Source organism: Emys orbicularis, chromosome 6, assembly GCF_028017835.1.
Source record: "Emys orbicularis isolate rEmyOrb1 chromosome 6, rEmyOrb1.hap1, whole genome shotgun sequence".
In the NCBI taxonomy this organism is placed as follows: Eukaryota; Metazoa; Chordata; order Testudines; family Emydidae; genus Emys; species Emys orbicularis.
The window spans coordinates 61,488,202-61,511,757 of NC_088688.1; the positions used below are offsets into that span (position 1 = coordinate 61,488,202).

The 23,556-nt window shown below is 40.7% G+C and overlaps 1 protein-coding gene across 1 annotated transcript; it reads right to left on the minus strand.

Annotated features, from left to right (window-relative positions):
• On the minus strand, nt 1-23,556 carry ERAP1 (endoplasmic reticulum aminopeptidase 1). Its single transcript, XM_065407038.1, has 18 exons — nt 23,006-23,556; nt 22,203-22,341; nt 20,884-21,018; nt 20,239-20,359; nt 14,310-14,464; nt 13,437-13,550; nt 12,236-12,367; nt 11,602-11,733; nt 10,070-10,153; nt 9,369-9,526; nt 8,794-8,873; nt 8,084-8,267; nt 6,295-6,451; nt 4,062-4,246; nt 2,887-3,048; nt 1,821-1,961; nt 1,614-1,695; nt 1-144 (listed from the first exon to the last, which is right to left on the minus strand). The coding sequence occupies exons 1-18, from the start codon at nt 23,554-23,556 to the stop codon at nt 1-3; spliced, it is 2,856 nt and encodes a 951-aa protein (XP_065263110.1).

A 23,556-nucleotide genomic window follows, 5' to 3' on the forward strand; every position in this document is an offset into this window, starting at 1 on the left:
TCACATGTTATTTTGTAGCCATATTTTGATTTTTTCAAAGTTTATGTCCATCCATCGTATATTTTCTTCAATGGTTTCTACAGCTTGTTGGACACAGCGGAGCTGTGAACTTTTTTCCTCCAGGGAATTGAAGAATTCTTTCACCTATCAGAAAAAATTACAATAAACAGTTGATGCATGCTTAAGAGGCAGTGAAGTCTAGTAACTAGTGCACAAGTTTAATGGCAAAAAACTCCAGGTTTCCAGTGTGACCTATAGTAAGTCTCTTAACTACTGTGACTGTCTACATGACAGCAATTTTCTAAAAAACTTCACACCATTGGTAAAACCAGAGCTCTGCCACACTGAGGCACCTAGTGTTGACAAGGCAGCTAAAACAGCAGCAACCATTTTTTTAATACCATCTCAATTAAACCAGCTCAGAGCAGTGGCATCAGTGGATCATTTTCAGAAACTTTTTTAACCCCAACCTACAGCAAAGTCAACAGGAGGCTAGGGGCTCAGCATGGAAACCCCCATGGTAGCTCTCAGCCCTGGTGTTCCCCACATCACACCCCCATTGCAGTGAAGGAGCCCTGTTGTCAGACCTTCCTCAGCCAACGACTACTTCCCAGCTAGTGTTTTAAGGGAGAGTCCCAACCACTGAGGGGAAAGAGAGTCTGTGGTACAAGTTAGTATTAATGACAGACAAATGCTACCAGAGGTCACTGTAAGACTTTCCTTATTATTGAGATGTGAGAAGTCATGCTTTGCAGAGTTACTGTGGGAAAACAAGTCATTTTGTCATTTATTGAATATATTAATGTTTGTTTGAAAACATGACCTCTGCTTCATCCTACGGTAAAATCATATGGAAAGCCATGTGTCGTCTGCTGCAAGCAAGACCTAAATTCTGCAGCAAGTTCCTTGGATTCTGTAGCAGCTTAGTGGGGAAGCTCCATTTAGATTTAAAACGGAGGCTTTCAACGAAGATTAAAACTAACAATATAATCAATACAGTAACAGTGCCTACATTTTGCACTGGGCCTCAGGTTTTCATCTGAAAAGTGGCATTAGAACTTCCCAACCTCACAGGAATGTTGCGAAGATACTGTACATATTAATGCTTGTGAGGTACTAAGATGAGCACCATGGCAGAGTGTATAAATAAAATTGACCAGGCTAAACTTGATAGAAGTGGTACGGAAATGACAAGCCTTCCTATTGCCACTTTTCAGATGAAAACCTGAGGCCCAGAGGCATTAAGGAGACACAAGAACTCCGAGCAGGCAACAAACACCTGATGCTCACCCAGTGTTATAACCACATGTCCATTCTTTCCCTTGCTATTGGCATATACTGCTATGCTTAGGGTCCTCAAACCCACAACTTGTATAGCATTTGTATAGCTTCAGGGGAGCTACAGTACTACTTCAATGTTTACTAACTTCCAATATTTACATGATCCTTAGGCTTAATCACAGGTTATGCCTATCATCTTCATAAAACTACTTCTGCACATAAAACAGACTCTGGCATTTCCAAAGGAGTCTAAGGAAGTTAGTCATCCAGCTCCCTTAGGTAGCTCTGAAAACCCCAGCCAGAATGCATGATCTGAAAGTAAGACACTTCACCTCTGCAAGGTGTTCCCTTGTAGAATATTGATTTGTCACTCCGATTACCATGTGGGCTATAGAAGGTGAGCCAAGTTCAAACCTAGCGAAAAAGCCAAAAACCAATTACCAAAGATTTATTAAATGGATGATTTAATTTAAAACAGAGAAATAGATGTCAAATATAGCTAGCATAAGGGTCTGAGTAGAACAATCTGTGCAACTTACTTTTGTACAAGTTTATTCCAGTTTTCCTTCAAAAATTTCCATGCTAGATGATAGCCAGAAGGGTTTTTAGCAACAAACACAATGATATGTGGAAGATCCTGGGTTTTTACTACATCACCAAGCAAACTTTGATCCATTATCCTAAAAACCCCAATGAGGATGGAAATGGAAAAGGTAACTAGACTGTTAGGCAGAGATGACGGATGGGTTACTTTGTTAAAACTGCATTTCTTAACACCTTGGCTAATCACTATAACTGTCTTACTTTCAATTTTACTTTAAGATAAAATTTACTTTAGCAAAAGACTTCTGAGCCACTTGCATCACACTAGTCCCATGAAGTTCATCATGAAAGTTATTAAGATCATCTCCATTTCAGGAAATCTAGAATAAAATCAACATAATGCTTTGAACTTTAACAGCACCTTTCATCCCAGGATTTCAAAATTAATGTGAACCTTAGTTGTCTTGAGAGATAAATAAGTATCATCCCCTTTTTGCAGATAGGGAAATTGAGGCACTATTCATAAAAAAAAATAAAAAAATTTAGTGCCTCTTGGTAGCATCAACGCACAGTGAAAGGACTTGCTCGGTTTCACAATGCAAATCAGTGGCAGAAATGGTAGCAGTAACATTTCTAAATGTTCCTTTCCTCCTATGATGCTAAAAGGAGAGAGGGCATGTATCTACTGTGGCTGAAGCTCTCTCAAAACACTGAGGGACAATGTTTTTAAGAGTCAGCCCCCCCCCTTGCATGCATAAGAAATATATAGGTACACTGCAATTACAGTAACTTTACATGCAAAAGGTAATCAAGTGCCTAAATAGTCACTTGTTTCTGCCTTTCTCCAATTGACAGCTGAAAATGCAAACGTGTGTGTGCACCAGCCTCTGGTGTCAAGTTTTAAATTGCAACTTCCCCTTCTTTTATAAGGCATTTTATAATACTGTGCATTGAAGATGCTAGAAAAGTGCTCATTGCTGTAGTTCACATTTCACCCAAGTTTGGTTCCTCCCTCTCCACTCCCATACAAACACTTCCTTCATAAAACAGTAAATTACTCACCACTGAAGTTTGTCCTTATTTCTGCTAATACTGAGAGCAACTTCAATCTGATTTCTCTCAGTGTTGAACCAAGGCAGCCTGTATTTACTAAAAAGGAAGTCCCAACCTTCGATTGTCTGGGCTCCAACAGCATATACTGCAGTTTTAACATCATTGGGCAAACTGCAACAAATTGGAAACCAAGTTATACTCTGCTTCATATTTCCATTATGATGGATACTTCCATTCAGATTCACCATCCCATTACACCAGTTTTACACCAGAAATCATTCTGGTATAACAAAAGGGTGAATTAGGCCTTTAATTTTTCTCCGTCTGTCCCTATTCGTGATTCCTAAGTGTTGCCAGAGGAGGAGTTTGCCTTCAGTCTAAAAGTATCCTGGTATTTATTGTTAGTGAGACTCAGTAGGCAGCACACGCTACTTTGAACCTAGAAGACCGGGGTTCAAGCCTCATTCCAGAGCAGATTCTGTTTTGCCAAGGAAGAGTTTTATTAAGAGATATTAGTCATTCAGAGATGTTTAAATAGTAGTCATGTTACCTATGTAAGAGTTACAGATCCTATGTCACTTTCTTAAAGAGGTGTCCTGGTCAACAAGCCCTCTCCCAAAGATGGCTGGCAAAAGTTTTCTTTAAAATTGGTCGTTTCATTATTTGGGTGTTTTTCACATTGGAAATATCAGGAATGCTGGTTTTGCTAAACGACCTGCTGGTGGTATCTCAGCATGTTTACTGTGAACTCTGACTCGTTAAATTAAGGAGTGGAGAAAGTGAATCTTTAACAAAGATGGCCTGTATCCAAAATGTTAGTGAGTAGCAGGTGACCTGAAAGTATATAGTGTAAAATAAAACCCTTCAGACCTTCTTTCTCCACCATAAAAAAGCAAAACAAAGGGGCACAACTCTAATTTCCATTTTCCCTTTCACCTTTAGTAAAACAAGTTCCAAAGTACAAGGTGGTGTATGAGCTATCAATGAGTACATAATAGCTGTCAAGTCCAGAGGGAATTGGGAGTCTGAGATGAGAAAGTACTAAAAAAGATTAATATTTAGGTCCCTGAAAGGGCTGAAGTATGGGCAGCTGCTTTATTACTAGATCAATTCACCAATCCTAAATCAAAAGGGAAAACATTAATTCATCCTTCACCTCTACTGAATTTACTATGAAAACAGACCGTAAAGTTCCATTGGATTCCTTCCATTTCATAAAATATTCTTCTGCTTTGTCCACACACGGCTGGTACTTGCGCGCACACGCAAACAGGAGTAGGGAACTGCGAAGCATTCTCTCAGACACTGAGCCCTCATCATTCCAGGACTGTTTGTCAATTAGGTCTTTAAACAGATTGACTATGTACCCCTAAAACAATTTAATAATAAAAAGATTCTATTTAACACACTTACGTATAAATACTGCCTCTTCAAATGCATTACTTCTGCTGTTGTTGGCACTAGTAATTTAAATCAACATCTAAACCACTTATCTTTGGTTAAATCCTCCAATAAATCTTCAAACCCATGTCACTTTTTAAATATTTTCATTTTACAAATTTACCAACATTTAGCAAAAATTAACTTATTAGCTGTTCATATCTGTCTCTCTGAAAATCAGGTTTTTGTGCCATACCAACCATCCGTTATTTTAATTCATCAGTTTTAAATATAATAGGATGACAAGTAGTTTCAGTGTTCAACTACTTCACCAACTGTTACCATGTTCCTACAAGCAGACCAACGTGGATGGACCCCTGTGCAGCCACCATTCAATTCTCCCCTCTCTGTACATGCAGGCATACAAAAGCAGCCCAAGAGGGATAGTTCAGTGGTTTGAGCATTGACCTGCCAAACCCAGGGTTGTGAGTTCAATCCGTGAGAGGGCCATTTAGGGAACTGGGGTAAAAATCTGATTAGTCCTGCTTTGAGCAGGGGGTTGGACTAGATGACCTCCTGAGGTCCCTTCCAACCCTGATATTCTATGATAGTGGGCATCTCCCTGGATGTAAAGGTTCACCCATGTGAATCTGATTACAGGATTGGGGCCTACACTCCATAGGACCTAGTGCATTCAACTCAGTGCTGTGTGAAAAATCAGTGGGCCAAATCCATCCCTGGTGTAACTCCTGGGCAGACAGTGCTATTCCAGGGGTGAATTTGGTTCAGTAAAGTTAACTCAGCAAATTCTGGAACAAGCAAAATTGAAAGAAATCACATCCTTCCTAAATAATATAAATCATAATTGCTAGAGCATCACCTTCTAATGTATAATTATAATACCAAACAACAGTTCAAGCTATTGCATCTCAACATTCTGCAAGGAATTGCTCTGAATGTTCTACCTATCTCATTTTCTCTAGAACTATACTTAGAGAAAAGAATAAGATTTTTAACACCCCGATTTTTTATAAACATGCATTTCTTGCTTATTTTACAATCTTCTAATTTCACAACCCTTGCCTTCCTGGCTGAGTTGAAAGCCGGGTCTGGAAGTACTAATCAGACAATAAACAGAGCAGAGTAGCAGGACAGACAGGACAGTCTTGTAGTTAAGGATGGGACTCTACAGATCTAGACTCTGCCTGTGCCTCAGTTCCCCATCTGTAAAATGGTGATAATACTTCCCTCTCCTACTGGGGTGCTGTGAGGATAGAGGCACTAAAGTTTGTGAAGGGCTCAGATACTGCTGTGTTGGGGCCACAATAGTCTTTAGATACATAGCAGAGGCAGCAGTCTTGGTAGGATACCTGTGGTCACTGGGAGGACCACTGAACTTGGACTGATTGTGTATTTGCCTGCCAGCTACATGCACATACAGAGAAAAGAGGATTGAACAGTGGCTGCTCCAAAAGAGATACAACTGCCAGGACCTGGCTACATCTCTGGCAGCTGCAGGCTTTTCTGAACTGCCAGGATACTGGAACAATAGAAAAACATGCAGCCATCAGGGAAAGGAACTCACTCCTGGGATTCTCAGGCTGGCAGTCAAAGGCTTATCTTCTCTTTCCCACCCATCTTGTCAAGTGCCTGCTCCCTCTGTTCTCCCTTATTGCCCCTGCAAAAATAAGCCCTTTCTCCTCCGGTGAGAGGGAGAAAGCAGTAAGGACTGATGGGGCTCCCAGGATAACCTCTGGTAGAACACTGCTGCCAGGTCACAGCTCTACACATCACCATGACCGCAACTTCCCCACCTACTCCCTGCCTTCAGCCAGGAAATGAATACAGAACCAGAAGCTATAAAGAAAAAAAATATGACTAAAAAATACAGTTATTGATAGCAAGCCAATAGAGTGGAGTGGGTTTTTTTTTTATTTTATTTTAAACCCAAATTTAAACTATTTATTTTTCAAAGTGTGCTTACAGGGTATAGCCACTATTTTAGTGTTAGCCAGTTTTAGGTGCTTTCTGTCTTACCTTTAACTGATTTTCTACATCATCCATGTCCCTTTTCTCCATGAGCTTGTACATAGGAATCAGCTCATTCATACCTTGGAATACAGGCATAATTTGGGATTCATGTTTCAAATACAAAGATAAATCAAGAGCTTTAGAAATTGATAGTTTTCCAATACTGAGAGAGAAAAAGAGGGAGAGGGAGAGAGAGAGAAAAAGTTATAAATAAAATTAAATGAACTAATTTCTACTTAATTCCTTTAGAATCCTGAAGTTATCATCACACAAATGGAAAAGCCTAGAAACAAACTCCTGAAAGACAAATGTGGCCAACAAACCACATAAGACATGAAACCTTCTGGTATCTGATACAGCAGAAGGTGAAGATTAACGTGAATTAATGGGTTATAAGGGAAGGGATTAAAATCAGTCCCAGATCTAGCTGGAAACCTGGGAGAGTTGGCAGGTGTTTGTGGTTTGTGTTTGTTTGTCTGTTTTGCAGTGGTGATGGTGGTAGTATGATTGCAGTCCCCTGGAGGACAGTACTGCATGAACTAGATGGGAGGAGCATTTTCCACCACACACCCACTTTCCTCAGCAGCAATGAGAAAAGGGGATATGGTTTATCCAATTCCACCTTCTCCCTCCCCATATTCAAGCATGGGTGTGTGTGTGGGGGGGGGGGGGGAGGAGCTGTTTAGCTGTGCTACAGAACAGGATGTGAGGCTGGAAGTGCTAGTGATCTTTAGTGTTGCAGAAGGAGTGCATTCCCAGTGAAAACTCCCCTTTCATAAGCTTCAGTAAGGGACAAGTTTAGTAGGCCCCAAGTCTGGGTGTTGCCTACATGTATCCGAAACAAGGGCAGGACTATAAAAGCATCCTCATGGGCTCAAAAGTGGGACTATGGTGAGCTCATAGGTATGGGCTGGAGACATATTCTCTGCCTGGAAAGGCTTGCAGCCTCTTTAGAAAATGGTGCAACTGCGAAGTGTTAAAAGAAGATACATGTTCATGTATTTATGTACTGTTGTATATTAATGCACAGTTAGCACCAGTAGAAAGCCCCTTGCATGGGTACAATTCAGTACCATTCTGACCACTTGTTCTGCTGCCTGGAACAGCTCTTTCAGGTCACTAAGTGTGTGGCATATTTGTGTTCTCAGACTTTCTACAGTTTGTTGAGGTTACGGTCAGGTTTGAATTGAGGTAAAGTAGCATGTCATTAAAGGCAGCTTGGTTATCACATTTTGGAGAAATATTTGGAGCTTGCAAAAGAGGGTAAAGACTCAGCCTACAAAAACTCTTGAAATCCTGGCTCGGCCATGCCAAACACTTGACCTTCAACAGGAAATGGTTCAGTTATCTAAGGTAGTGGTCGCACACAGGCCCCTCCAGAGTGCAAATTGAGCTGAAGTGATGGGGTTGTGAAAAGTGAACCACTGCCCATAAGGGACTGATTTAAGACACCAAATCTTAGGTTTAATTGAAAACCTTATTCTAATCCTAATTTTCAAAAGGCAGCAGATCAGTGCTCCTGGAATCCATTGACTTACACAGTATCACAGACAGTGTTTTGATTATAATGGTTATGTTCTCAGGGTCAGTGTATGTTCTCAGTTACATGACTCCCCTGAAGTCAATGGAGACATTCCAGATTTGCATTGCTGTAAACAAGATCAGAATCTGACCCCATCTCTGTTTAAAGGATTTAATAACAACAAATGATACAAGAGTAAATGTTTTCTGCTTTAGTGACACACAATATGAATTGTATCATTTGCCTTTTTAAGACTCATACAGTGTGCCTTACCTCACAATCTGGAATACATTGTTAATGAGACTCGCTCTATCATTGCTGCTAATTGCTGTATGGTTTTCTTTTAAAAGGCTAATCAGAGCATCCCATCCATCATCTTCATAGTGCACAATGTAATAACCATTCATTCCCACATTGAATTTTATCCATTCTACCTCTTCTGGGAGGATGAGGACATCTGCAAACAAAATAAATTACAACTCCATTCTCTCTTTATTGATTCAAACACTATTTGATAAGACGACCATGTAATGGATGAAGAGCTCAGCACTTGCACAGTCCATTTCATACATTAAATTTGAACAAAAAATAATCCTCGTACAATAGCTAATGCTGGTCTTGGTCTCTTTTTCAGTAAAAGGAAGAGATGCTATAGTTTCTGAATACATTAAGAGATATAGCTCAGTAATATTGTTATCGGAGTCTATCAACATTTTCACTACAAAACCCAATTTTTCCAGCTGGTTATATATAATTCAGCTGTTTTATATCTCATCTGCCAAAAGCTGGCATTCTCTTGTCCTCGTGAACCATTCTTTTTTAAAAGCATTATTGAAATTAGATCTGTGATAACAAAAATAAAAGGTAGAACTGCCAGTTTCATCCTCCCTCCCACACAAAATAGTTGTAGAGCTAAAATGGCTAAACTTTGCAAGCACTGTAACTAATCCTTCAAATGGACTAATCACTTTAAAGGACATTACCTGTTTTAGTTGTCAGCAAAAATCTTTGCACAGTGTCAGATTTACTAGTAATGTACGTTAATGGAACATGCCACAAGTACCTATTGCAAAGTAAAAATGGTTATTTTAGTGACAGAATAATGCAATAGCTACTCTAGAGAAGGTTGGACCTATGTTTGGGTAGTGAGCTACACTGCTATGTTGGGAACAAAGATTAGGAAGTGACTGACTCTGGAACACTTCTTGGGAGTATGTGGAGGTGAGAGTCATGGTGTAGAGAGACTTACGCAGACTTCATTACTCTCACGGCTGAGACAAAATGTGGCCATCCTCTTGCTACAGTATCCTACCCCAATCTCAACTTAGAAGAAGATTACCCTAGAAAGCCCAGATATAAGACGCTTTTATTTCTATGGACTTATTATAATGGACCTCAGTTATAGCTTCTTAACACTATACCAGTTTTCAAATAAGCAATGCCAAAATGTAATTTTTGTTCCTTTAAGAACAACAATAGCAGTTACTACTATGCACTAGTGGATTTTCCAGTTTGCCTAGACTATGACGGAGAGCATCACTTGCTCATTTTCTATTACCCTGTTGATGGAGAAGAATCTGATCCCTTCATATAGTGCTCTTGATGCAGATGGACATTCTTTCCTTTTACTGTGACAGTTACTAGTGGAAAACCCTTTTGTAATGTCCAAGTGTTCATCATTGTCGTCACATCAAGAATCTCTCTCCTGGTCCAGCGCTGATTTATATGAGGCAAAAACAAAATACATAAGAACAGAGTGAGGATGAAATATACTGGCAAGGAAGCAGAGATGAGTGAGTGGCAACTTCATAAGAGCTACAACTGCTGATGATCGAAAAAACAAGTTTACAGGAATTACATAGTGAAGTTTGGATTGGGGCCTGAGAGATCTTTCACCTTATGGTGGACAGAATAACCTTTAGATGCTTATATGGCTGTTACTGCTAATAATCATAAGTGCACCAATCAGTATCGGGCTCTTTAGGGGATAGATTTTTGTTCCATCTCAGGTTTTTGTTCAAGCATGTATTCAACAGGTAAAACCCAAGGAAAATTTTTAACAGTAATATAAAGTCCAGGCTTCCAGCAGTATCCAATAAACTTATATTCTCACAAGTAGGGTTCTGAGCACAATAGGCTCACACTCCCAGGAAGGGAATATACTAATTTTAAACATGATGAAAACTGAAGAATTAAATGTTAGTGTACAGTAACACAGCAGACTTATAACTAGCAATAAGTAGGAAAATAGAAGCTTACTGCACTTGAAGATGTTTGTTGGTTTCTGGTGCAAAAGCCATCACCTTGTAGTTGGCTTTCCTGGGTATCACCCGCAGGACAAGTCTGAAAAAATTAAATATTATTTCCCTTTAATTTTACAATTATGAATAATGAATGCAGCTTAAAGTGATTAATCTGTTCAGTAATATATTAGGTTGGATGGTGGTTATTCACAGGGAGATACTTTGGTACAACCCCCTGTGACGTTGCACTCCATATCTTTTATGGAAATATGCTTATGAGTGTAAATATAATGTAACTGGAATACGGTTTATGCAAAAAGTCTCTTGTTAGATATCATTACAAAGCTTATAATCTACTGAGTGTGTTCATCCTATTTGTATGAATGTATCATTCTTGTATCTGAAGCTAGAAATATGAAGTATTACTCCTATTGTAACTATGCAAAGTGTGGGCCATTAATGGTGGCTTGGAATCTTGATGGTTCCCATTAACTAGGGCAATTGGTTGTAAATGGCTCTGTAAGCCTTCCTGTATACGTGGGTGCCAGCCAATGGGTAATGAAGTCTCACAGGACATGTGATCATGTCACCTGGTACTGGAATCCATCTTAAACCTGGTGCTTTGCCATTTAGAAGGAGGGGGGGGATCCAGAGAGACAAAAGATTCCCGCCTTGTGCCAAAGCTATAAAAGGGGTGGAACAGAACAAAGGGGGCTGCCAGTAATGAGAAATCCCGGAGTTACCACCTGAGCTGGAATTAACAAGGTCTGTACCAGGGGAAAGGATTGGGCCCAGCCTAAGAAGGAGTCTAGTCTGTGAAAGAAGCTTATTGGAACATCTCTGAGGGTGTGATTTACCTGTATTCCGTTTCTTAAATGTATTAGGCTTAGACTTGCGCGTTTTGTTTTATTTTATTTTGCTTGGTAACTTACTTTGTTCTGTCTGTTATTACTTGAAACCACTTAAATCCTACTTTTTATACTGAATAAAATCACCTTTGTTTATTATTAAACCCAGAGTAAGTGATTAATACCTGGGGGAGCAAACAGCTGTGCATATCTCTCCATGAGTGTTATAGAGGGCAGATAATTTATGAGTTTACCCTGTATAAGCTTTATACAAAGCAAAACGGATTTATTTGGGGTTCGGATCCCATTGGAAGCTGACAGGTTTCAGAGTAGCAGCCGTGTTAGTCTGTATCCGCAAAAATAACAGGAGTACTTGTGGCACCTTAGAGACTAACAAATTTATTAGAGCATAAGCTTTCGTGGGCTACAACCCACTTCTTCGGAAGCTGAGTGTCTGGGTGCTAGAGATAGGAAACCTGCTTAGCAGTTTTGGTTAAAGTCTGCAGCTTTGGGGGCATGGTTCAGACCCTGGGTCTGTGCTGCAGCAAAGTAGCATGTCTGGCTCAACAAGACAGGGTTCTGGAGTCCCAAGCTGGCAGGGAAAACGGGCTCAGAGGTAGTTTCAGCACGTCAAGTGACAGTCCCAAGGGGGTCTCCGTGACCGAACCCATCATCCCCCCAACCCCCAAGAAATACTTGCATGTGCCAGACTGTTCCATAGATCTTCATTTTTTGTATTCTGATAGCTGTACTTCCGCAGATATTGTACAAGACCAGCTTTAAACACATCTGCATTCAAGTAATCCCTTAACATATTTAGAATACAAGCTCCCTGAAAAGGAAGTGATAAACATTTTACAAAACTAATCTTTAGATCAGGGGCAGGCAAACTTTTTGCCATGAGGGCCGCATCAGGTTTCGTAAATTGTATGGAGGGCCGGTTAGGGGAGGGGGTCGTGGCCCGGCTCCCACCTCCTATCTGCCCCCCCCCCCCGGGACTCCTGCCCCATCCAACTGTTCCCTGACAGCCCCCCCAGGACCCCTGCCCCATCCACACACACCCGCTCCCTGTCCCGACCATCCCCGGACCTCTGCCACCCCATCCAACCCCTCCTCTCATTCCTGACAGCCCCCTGGGACCCCTGCCCCATCCAACCACCCCTTCTCCCTGTCCCCTGACTGCCCCCAGAACCCCTGCCCCTGACTGCCCCCTGCCGCCCCATCCAACCCCCCACTCCTTCCTGACTGCCCACCCGGGACCCCTGCCCCCATTCTAAGCAAGCTTCATGAACAATATTCACTGAAACAAAAGGAAAAATAGTTACATAATTTACCTTTTCATAGGAAACATCATCGAACATTTCTTGAATTTGAGCTGGATCTTCCACAGGAGTAGACACAGGATGTGAGGAATTTAATGCATCCACTTCCATGGCATCAAAACACTTGCCTAAAAAATAATCTTCCTAATAGGAGAAAAAAATATTTTTTTATTCAAGGACTATTGAATACAGATGTAACAGCAAACCAAACTGAAAATGAAAATATTTGCACTTGAAATATGTTTTAGATTTCTTCCATGTGACTTTCAGACTGTATAAAGAAAACAAAAGCATCTTCTTTTTAGAATACTTAGAAAAAATATTCTAAACATTTTAAATATTCTTTTTATTCCAGTAAATGCATTATTTTAAAACAAAATACATCTCATTTAGAGATTGCAATCACCTGTTATAAAGCTACTGCAATGTGCAAAATGCTGCACAGACTTATTAACATAAATTGATGTCAATGAAACTACTTATATGAGTAAAATTGAACAAATGGGGCTTATCCTAAAGCCCAGGAAAGTCAATGGAAAGACTCCCACTGATTTTACTGGGTTTTGGATCAGGCCCAAATGTCTTTGTAGGAACACGCCCAAAGTAGCGATCTCTGTTGAAATGAGAATGTGAAATCATTCAGACATTCCAAAAGGGTGATGAGTCTTTCTAAGATACAACACACCGGCTTGGTCCACACTATAGACTTATGTTGATATAACTACATCGCTCAAGGGAAAATCCACACCCCTGAGCGATGCAGTTATATCAACCTAACCTCCAGGGTAGACAGCATTATGTCGACGAGAAGGCTTCTCCCGTTGACATAGCTAATGCCTCTCGGGGAGGTGCATTAACTACGCCAACAGGAGAAGCTCTCCCGACGGCATAGGTAGTGTCTTCACTAAGTGCTACAGTGGTGGAGCTGTGCTGCTGCAGTGCTGTATGTGTAGCCCACCTTCACTGCAATCAGAATCATCTGTAATCATCTTTGATCATCTGTATTTAGACAATGTTATAATGTCTTTGTAATCCTTAAAAGATGATTAACCTAATTACTCTACATTAATTATTAAAAAACAACAAAATTAGCTCACGGCAAATCTGTGTGCTGCCCAATAAGCTTACCATTGCAAATCATCAATAAATTACCCTCAGCCATTTTAAAATATGATTTAAAATAAATAAAAAAGGGAAAGTAATTAACACTTACAACTTTCAGATCTGGATGAGTAATACTGACTGACACATACTCCATAAACTTTGCAAATCCTTCATTTAGCCAAAGATCATTCCACCATTCCATGGTAACTAGGTTTCCAAACCACTGAAAGAAAAAATATTGCTCATAATAAAAGGTGCTATCAGCCTTGTCTTAAATTGAGTAGTTAATTCAGTCACTAATTTATGCAGACCCAGGACAGAAAGGTTTGGGGGTTCATGGGGCAGTGTGAAAGATCCCTAGCATGAGTTTACCACTCACTCCACCCATCAATTCTGTAATGTGTTCCTGTGGCGTGGGTCCTCATGCCCACCTATAGGCTCAAGAAGCATCCAAATCAGTTGTCCCATGTAGGCATTTTGTTTTCACTCCTCTTATTGCTGTGTAAATGGGTCATTGTATTTTAAATAGTTTTCTTATTCTTTATTCATTTTGTCATTCTCTAACAGAGGACAAAGACGAGTTAAACACAATATAATGGTCTATGATAAATGGACTTTAACCTCATTTAGGGCTCCCTTATCAAACGTGGCTCTAATATAAAACAGTATTAAAATGTATCCAAGAAATTACACTTTTACACCCACAAGTTTCTTATGAGTAATACAGTTAAAATACTCTGGAGAAAATAAAAAAGATGCAATAATGTTAGCCCAGTAAATAATATAAAATCAAGTTACAGATGATTCAGAACCTTTTAGTCTCAAAAGCCAATCTATTTCAAAAGTTTCTAATAAGTCTAACAACTTGTTTTCAATGTATAAATTTTTCTCAAATATCTAGGATGACTTTATATTGTACCACATTGCCAATAAAACCAAACCAACAAACATTTAGATCCCTTCGTATTCCCCTAACCATTACCTGATGAGCCAGCTCATGGGCTATTATCATAGTAATCCAAAGTTTAGCCGACGCCGAGGACTTTTTAGGGTCATATAGCAAAGAAGATTCCCTGTATGTGGTCAGTCCCCAGTTTTCCATAGCTCCAGATTGAAAATCAGGAATAGCAGCTAGATCTAAAAAATAAATAATAATATCTCACTTATCCATGCAATCTCTCTCTCACCCTCACCCATTTAACACAGTATCAAACACATTTTTATTAAAATAAAGAGAAATAGTTTTCATTAATTTCAGTAGTTCAAGTGCAGATTTTATATATTTTGAAGTGATATGAAGTATCAGGCAAAAGTTAAACTATTAACTTGACAGACTATTCTGGGTAGCACAACACAAGATGCATGTCACAAAATCCGTGAAAAGTAATGACAGCACAGGGCAGAAACTGGTTAACTTTATTCTGGACCTTCTATTGTGCAAGACAGAGAAGGAGATACCCTAAGCAGGAAACTAGATATTTTTCAACAGTTTTTTGTTAATAGTTTCCTTTACCTGATACTGGGTGGGAAAAACTCCCATCAACTTAAATGAAAAAGATAGGCCAATGCTGAGCTTTTTTTGAAAATCTTACTGAGTGTATGGAATCATTACTGCTTACATTTTAGGGAATAAGTATTTCATCCACTTTTCTACTATTTTAATTTCTTTTTTAAACATAAGACCATTTTTTCAACAAAGCAAGGCACTCCAGGATGTGTGTTGTGTGGCCATGTAGGTATTTCTGAGGTGGTTGGAGTGCCTGGCCTTGCCTCTCATATCTAACGATGAACTTGAAGTGTGATGGGAGCATGGCTGTCACCCACTCATGTTTCACTGGTTAGTCGAAATTCAGCCAGGTGTGGAGAGACTATGCCAGATCCCCCATATAACATTAGCTCCACTGTAAAGATGTGTAGAGGTGCCTTAAGCAGAGCAGTGGCAAAGTGGGAAAAGGACTCTGCAAGCCTTACTTGTCACAGAGGGGATCTCAGCAGCCACATCCATATAGGCCAGTTTGGAGAGTGATAGTGTTGGACCATATCAGGGAATTTCTGTATTAGAACCATAAAGTGTATAACAAGTCTGAGGCCAAGAGAGACAAGGGGTAAGATTGAATTCCCCACAGCTAAGGCCTTTTGCTTTTTCATTTCTGTGTCTCTCCCTCTCTGTGAGAAACAGGCAAGGCCAAACTGCTAATTGTGTGAACACATCCTAAGACAGAAAGTCTGTTCTCAAAAACAACTATAATTGTTCTTCCAAACAGAACACAGTTTAGTAGCTTTTAACTTGTTTGTTATGTATATTAAAGTTTAAGTACATTTGCAACATCCTGAGAGTTGCTAGAAGTTAAGAAATAGTAAAGTAATAAGTGATAAATGTATGTTGATGTATGTGAATGAATGCTTGATTTAGATAAAGGATAAATTGATTTAGATCAGGGGTAGGCAACCTGCGGCACGTGTGCCAAAGGCGGCACGTGAGCTGATTTTCAGTGGCACTCACACTGCCTAGGTCCTGGCAGGGCCGGCTCTAGGTTTTTTGCTGCCCCAAGCAAAAATTTTTTTGGCTGCCCCCCACCCCAGCCCTGGGCTCTCCCCCTCCCCCCCCCCAACTGCACCCTCCTGCTGCCCCAGCCCTGGGTCACTGGTAACTCGCTCCCAGGGCGGGTCATTCAGCAGGAATTTTGGATGTGCACAGAACACAGACAGGATTGGTTCCCATATGGTTACAGAACTGCAGTAAAGTGGAACAATTTTCAGCTTGTGTGACTGGAGGATATCTGGATGCATATTATAAGACTGTCCTACATAAATGAGGAAAAGTTGAGGTGCCTTTATTATTCTTTTGTTCCATTCTTTGTTTCTATGGGGAATGCACTATCACGGTCTTTCTTTTAAACAAATAAAACTAAAACTTAAAAAAAAAAAAAAAAAAAAAAAAGCAATGGCTGTTGAAAATAGCAATTCCAGTCCTAATAACCACTGGGAAGCATTTCTTGCTCAATTTATTCTACTTTTTCTACAGCAAGTTACAGTGGATCAGTATATTTGATTTGGGGGAAATGAAGTAACAGCTGCCCAAATTGAGCTTGAGCACTCCTGAATTTTGAGGGTGTTAAAATCTGGAAGGCAGGTGCTAGATTCCCTTTCTGAATATTAGCTATATCTGGAGAGGAAAAGTCAATTTCTGCTTCCATGGCTCAGAAGTGGAAATCCTCCTAAGTGCCTGGTACTGTATCTAAAGCTGCCCAGGTCCAGAGCCTTCCCTCCCTTACTTTTCATTTTAAATTCTAGTGGGATCCACATACCTCCCTTGTTAGGCTTCAGATAGAGAGGTGCACCGTTCATTTAGTCCCCCCAATTCCTTCTTTGGGAGAGAGCCCAGGGCTGGGGCAGCAGGAGGTGCGGGTGGAGGGGAAGAGCCCAGGGCTGGGGCGGCAGAGGGTGCGGGGGGGGGGGGGAGGGGAAGAGCCCAGGACTGGGGCAGCAGGAGGTGCGGGTGGGGGGAGAGCCCAGGGCTGGGGGAGCAGGGGAGTGCAGGTGGGGGCCAGAGCTGGGGCGGCAGGGGGTGTGGGCGGGGGGGAGCCCAGGGCTGGGGCAGTAGGAGGGTGCAGGTGGGGGCCAGAGCTGGGGCAGAAGGGGATGTGGGTGGGGGGGAGCCCAGGGCGGGGGGGGGGGGGCAAAAAACCTAGAGCTGGCTCTGTTCCTACCATTCACAGCAAGCTGCAGATTTCAGTTCCGTACTCCTTTCACACCCTTTCCTGTTGCTAGTGGCCAAGGGAATGCTGGGAAATGTAGTTCTTTCCCTGCTCCAGGGCTGGCTCTATAGGCAGGGAACTAACCAAGGAACTACAGCTCCCAGGGCCCCCTGTTGGTTCTCAGCTCCCATGCTGGATTCTTGCGCCCCTTGCAAATCTGCCGCCCCAAGCAACTGCTTGCTTTGCTGGTGCCTAGAGCCGGCCCTGGGTCCTGGCCACCGGTCCGGGGGGCTCTACATTTTAATTTAATTTTAAATGAAGCTTCTTAAACATTTTAAAAACCTTATTTACTTTACATACAACAATAGTTTCGTTATATATTATAGACTTATAGAAAGAGACCTTCTAAAAACATTAAAATGTATTACTGGCACGCGAAACCTTAAATTAGAGTGAATAAATGAAGACTCGGCACACCACTTCTGAAAGGTTGCCGACCCCTGATTTAGATAAAGAATGAATGGTCAGGGAAGTGCCAGCCTAAGAATTACAACTTCAGTCTCGATTGGCCGAAGAATGTGCAGACTAGAGATAACCAGATGACACCCGGAGTGCAGGCCAGAATCCACCCAAGTGCCCGCCCCCCCTCCCCGGAGGGCTGAAGACTCCGAAGAACAAGATAACACTCAGCCATCAGGGATGTGCCACCTGCTGATTGATAATCACCTCAAACAAACATCAGCAGGATGAAGCAATTCCCATAGACTTGTATAAGGACAAAATCCTATAAGAACAGACTCTAAAGACTAAAAACTTTGAGTCTGGTTCTGCAACCACCCTCCAGATCGGATGCGCATCTGACAAGGACTCGGCTCCCCCCTCCTCGTGTGCAGGCTACCTGGCCAGTACTCTGCCATGAGAAACTTCTAGGCTGGTAACTATAACAACTCTGCAGAACTTGTATGAATGAGTGTGTGTGTGAATGAATAAGGAATGGTAGTGAAATAATATTGAATTGCATATCCTGATTTCTCGCTCTTTCTCTGTATTTACAATAAATGTGGTGTTTTGCCTTGTCCACCTTATAAGATCCTGTTGGTATTATTTTATTAGTGTAACAATAGTAGGGACAAGTCTGGAGGAGGGCCATAGGATCTAAGGTCACATGGATCCAGTGGCTCTATTCCTCGAGCAAGTGTCACAGACAAGGTAGTGGTATCTCACTGACTGGAGTAATGGTTGCAGGTATAGGGGCTGCTGTTACCTGTCAGCTCTGTGTTCTTGGGGAACCAGGACACAGTATCCAACCTGTCTGACTCACGAAGGATCCCCCTCCCCCAGCCTCTGCTTGAACCAAAATCGATCAGAAGAAAGACTTACAAAAAGCAATGAAAAGGCAGTGGGAGACACGGCCTAAACCCCTCCGGACAAGGGTGACAGAATTAAGGCAACTCCCCGAGCCTCATTTGCATTGAAGATGGGAAAAGGAGGCATCTCCATTAGCATACAGAATGGAGAACGGAGATTCCAAGGCAAGAACCGCACTGAACTCTGGGACCAGAAAAGCAGGAAAGCACTGCATGATGGGGGATCTCTGCTCCAGATGTTAATGCACCCACCCCAGCACACCCCAGCTCAGTAGTTATCAGACCAATTCTAGTAATAAATCCTTTATTGGTATCCAAAATACTGAAGCTGCCTAACTGACCTGTGAGCTCCCTCGAAGGAACACTGCCCATAGCCAGGAATGATCAGTTCCTATTGTCTAGCCTGAACAAAACAACTTTGGTATACTCCCTTGAGCCATCAGTTTACCCATAAACAAATCTAGAGTTCTCCCTTGAACCATTGTTGTTTCCCTACAAAAAACCTCTCCCCACGCTCAAGTAAGTGTTCTGATGCCTGGATCCAAAATCTGCATCAGTTCCCTTGGGACTTCATCTTCTCCTAATGGATCGTGCTGGGGGCTCTGCCTGTCTCCAGCACTCTGGACCTTCAACTATCACCACCACCTGGGAACCCCGACTGGTTCAAGCTTCACGGAGTGGTGAGAACCCAACTCTCTCTCTCTCTCTCTTTTTTTTTTTTTTTCTCTCTAGGTATAGTTTCTAACCCGGACTTACATGATCAGGTATAGTTTTCTAAACCTGACTTTTGTAATCAAATTTAAGCTAGATTTAATATTGTAACTGTTTTGTTTGTTTGGCTCTCCTTGTATGGTTATTACCTGGCAATAAGTAATTTTTATGGTTAAGCTGGTTGCTTCCCTCCCTCCCTCTTTTGTGTTTTTGGCTTCCCCATTTGCTCTGCAGCAACGCTCCTCTTACCTAAGCTAAAGATCCCTGCAGTGCCCAAAAATCCTGTGGGGTTTTCTCATCAAGTGGGTTACTACCCGAATAATCGTAACGTGAAAGTGGGGATAGAGAGGTGCTGAACCTGTGGCATATGAGGCTGGCAGCTTGGAAGTGCTGCTTGACCCATCCTGCTGAGGTCAGTGACATATCAGAGGTCAGCGTGGGAGTGCTGATTGACCTGGTCCGCTCAGAGAGAGAGAGAGAGAGAGTGTGTGTGTCTGTGTGTGTCTGATTCTGGGGCTCCAGGAACCCAGCCCTGGGGAACCTAAGTCCTGCAGGATAGCTCCATTGGGAGGGAACTTGCAGAAGGGAGAAGTAGAGCACCATATGAAAACACAAGTAGTACATTGATAGAATTACAGAACCCCTCCCCACTTCCCCCACCAAGAGGAGTAACCCTAATAAACGGGCAAATCTGGTAATACTGCGTTATGACCCCATACCATGGCCCAGATTAGAGACTGGTTTAACCCTTATAAAGTCAGAGGTTACTAAAAAACCCAAGTGGCAGAAATGTTTTCAAGCAGTATTTTTCACACATTAATTTTCTCTACCTGAAATATCAACCAACAGTGCTGGCAAGGAGGCAGCATACAATACGTTACATTATAAATGTGTTAATATTTTCAGAGGTTACGTGATATCATGGAAACACAAAGGGCCAAGTATTCCCTCCCCTACCCAAAATGAATGCCCAAGTCTATGCAAGACAATTCTGGAAAAGTCAGGAGGCACTGATGAACATGGTCATCGTCTGTTGCAAACTTGACCCTGTCTTACAAACTATATTATATGATTTGTATTCTATTAAACTCAACTTAATAAGGTACTTAAATAGAATGAATGATAAAACACTTGCCTTGTTTGGGTAAGGGATATGGAATGCTGAAGTAATTCTCATAGAAGTCTAAAAGTTTCACTGCTGCATCCAAGGCATAATCAGCTTGGTTGATCTTGTCTGGTACAGTATATACCGATATCTAAAATACACAAGCATGGAAGGTTTCTGAATACAAATATAAGTAGTTTTAGAATAGAAACTGATTTGTTCTCTGCCTTGTTTATTTCAATTATCACCAAAAAATATGAGCGCAATTAGCTGCTTGATGTAACATTCCCTGCCTCAGCGGTATCCTAAAATTTGTAAGAAAAGCATCAAAGCCAGGAATGAGTTTTTTAAAACGGAATTTAGATTCAGTCCCTTTTATTTATTCACCAAACAGGTACAATTGCAGTGCAGGTTTCCCCACTTTACCCAACCAAACTCAACCTTTTTTTGAAGGGACCAGAGATGAGAGCACACAAACAGATTTTGAAAGTAAAACTACTAAAAATCATAATTCGAATAGTCCATCTAATTAAAAACCCATTCCTTTCTTCTCGCTCAATCCCATAGCAGCTACAGACATGTAAATATAGTTAACCAAGACCTTTAAAATTAAACCATTTGCAATTTTTATTGTTCCTATCATAAAGCAAGATGTAGAAAATGAGACAAATTTACCTTAATTCCACTGGTGGTCATCTTGCTGACTGATTTAAAATCCGAAACAATAAAGGCCACTAGATAAGTGCTCATCTTTACACTAACATCAAAATGGTCTTCAACTAGCCAATTAGCAACATTCACAGATTTCACCTAAAATGAGAGCACAACTTTTGTCACACAATAATTCTATGAGCTGGAACAACAGGTTTGTTGAGTTTTTTAAATTTCATCACTATTATTTAAAGAGTCACTGAATAAAACAAAACTAAACAAAGGAAAACCCACCCTTTTGAATGAACTTTTTCTTACCTAGCCTGTTATACTTAAAACTGAATGAAATTAGAGAAATAATTTCTCAATTTTTTTTCAATTTGCTTTGTACATTTGATAGTACCTTGCTGTCTGCTGTACAGTCAATTGGTTTGTCCTGTGGCTGCATAAGAGAGCCAAACAGGGAAGAGGAAAACAGTTTAAAAAGACACAGTGAACTCAAAATCTTTTTAAGATGACATTCAAAATTTCTAATTTCTGAAAGAGAACCCTCTATATAATATGTTCTTTTAAAAAATAAATTTAATTGGCCTTTTTTTTTAAAACTGTTTCCCTATTTGTGTTTATAAGGGTTTCTTCAGCAAATAAGAAATTGACAATATAGAGGAAACAGTGAATCTACTAGACACAAAGTGCTATCCAACGCACAGGCAAACAAACCAAAAATATTTTTTTCTTGCTAACGACTTTCAGTTGTAGTAATATTAGATGCTACTTGTAGCTATAATACACATAAAATTTTCAAACAAATGTGATTTTTTAAGTTGACTCTGTACCTTTAAAAAAAAAAAAAAAAAAGTAAAAGCAACCTTTAGTAGATGTTCAGGGGTACATTTCAGTACAAAGATTTAGTTGCATAACTCCCTGCATAGTTACTACATTTCACACTGCATCATGCTATTTATCCCTTCCGCCAAACTCCCTTGAAGGTTAATTTTTAAAGTCTAGATGGTCCAAGTTTCATGTACAAAATATGGAATTATGGGCTAGATCCTTCAGGTGCTGAATGCCCCCAACTTCCATTGCCTCCCAAGGGAGCGAGGATGCTCAGCATCTCACAGGACTATCCCCTAAATATGAACTTTAAAACAGCCAACAATGAGGAGATAATGCATTTTTCCTTTTGAATTCAATGTTAGAACTACTAGAAACAACAGTACACATATGAGCATCAAAGTAAAACAGTTTAATATCAAAGTGAATTGCTCTTGCTTGGATATTTTGCTCTAACTTTTTCTTAAACTAAACAATTCTAAAATGTAACATTAGAAATATCCACGTACTATTGGCATATTAGATAGTGCAAGGTGCTTTGGTTCTCTCCTAATCTTAATGGAAAATCTGGCTTTGAAGGATGGTTCATCAAAACATGGGAAAGCCATGCGAGCAGCTGTTGGCTCAAACTGTGTTGATGCAAGTACCCTGTAATTAAACAATGGGAAATAAAAAAAATCTACATCTGAAACATGCCCCATACATTGCAGTATCAATAGAGAACATCCTCCTCTCTGGTGCAAGACAAAAAGGTAAATTTGATGTTCACTTTGTAACTAGGTACTTACATGGCCCCCATTTTGGCAGTATCTGAACAATTCACAATACCCCTTTATCAGGCCAAGAAGTACTACTACCCCCATTTTATAGATGGGAAACTGAGACAGGAGACTAAGTGACTTGCCCAAGATCACACAGGAAGTCTGTGGCAGAGCTGAGAATGGAACCTGGTCTCCTGAGTCCCATAGCACTCTAACCAGAGGACCATTCTTCCTTGCATCAAAACTTCCAGTGGCATCAATAGGAGTTCTTGTGCATTAAGGCCCACTGAATTTGGTCCATAATGACAAAATTCAATTCCGTTCCGAAAGGACTGAAAGTCCCAACAAGTTAAATACTGGAATATGATTCGGTACAAATTCAATTCTCTATAACAAAGCATAAGTCTCAGTGAAGAAAGCAGAGGCTCTAAAAGAGAAATTAGAAACTAAATGAGAATAAAATCTAAAAGCAGCAATTTAGCACTGTTATACCTAAAAAGTCAAGTATAGTTCACTCTTCAGAAACAAATGTTAATTGAAAAGATGATTACCTCACTTCTCCTTCCTGGGTTCTATAGGTGCTTTTATAAAAGCCGTGGAAACTCTCTGACAGATTTGCAGAATATTCAATGCTAACAGTGTAGTTTTGTCCAACATGCAGTGGAAAAGCTGCCAGGAGGGCAATCTGCTCAAATGGTGGGTATTCCAAAACCATCACTTCTTTTTCCGTGTGACTATTTCCCATTCTCCTTTGGATGGTAGCCCTGGTAATTTGCAGGTGTTTGCTGTGCAGGATGACTGAACTAGTTTGTTGGTTTACTGTAATCTCTATTCTGGCAAATCCAGTAAAAGTTAGAGTCGTAAGATTAGGATGGAGGAGAAGATCATAATGCACTGGGATGACATGCTTGGGAAGCCTCATTTTATCCCACGGAAACGGTTTGCTTCCATTGCCAGACACTACATCAGCTGTCTCCCTGTTCTTGCTATTGTGGTCATTATTCACAGAAACTGCAACATTTAAAACACCTATCATCATCATCATCATCATCACGAAAGAGGATTTATCTGCAAATGGCAGAGTAGAGAATAAAGCTGCCAT

Coding starts and splice junctions, on each gene's coding strand:
- ERAP1 (XM_065407038.1), bottom strand. CDS start 23,556: ATGGCAGCTTTATTCTCTACTCTGCCATTTGCAGATAAATCCTCTTTC. Junction 22,342..23,005: donor ACCCAGGAAGGAGAAGTGAG/GTAATCATCTTT, acceptor GTTTAATTACAG/GGTACTTGCATCAACACAGT. Junction 14,465..20,238: donor ATATCCCTTACCCAAACAAG/GCAAGTGTTTTA, acceptor TTTATTTTTTAG/ATCTAGCTGCTATTCCTGAT.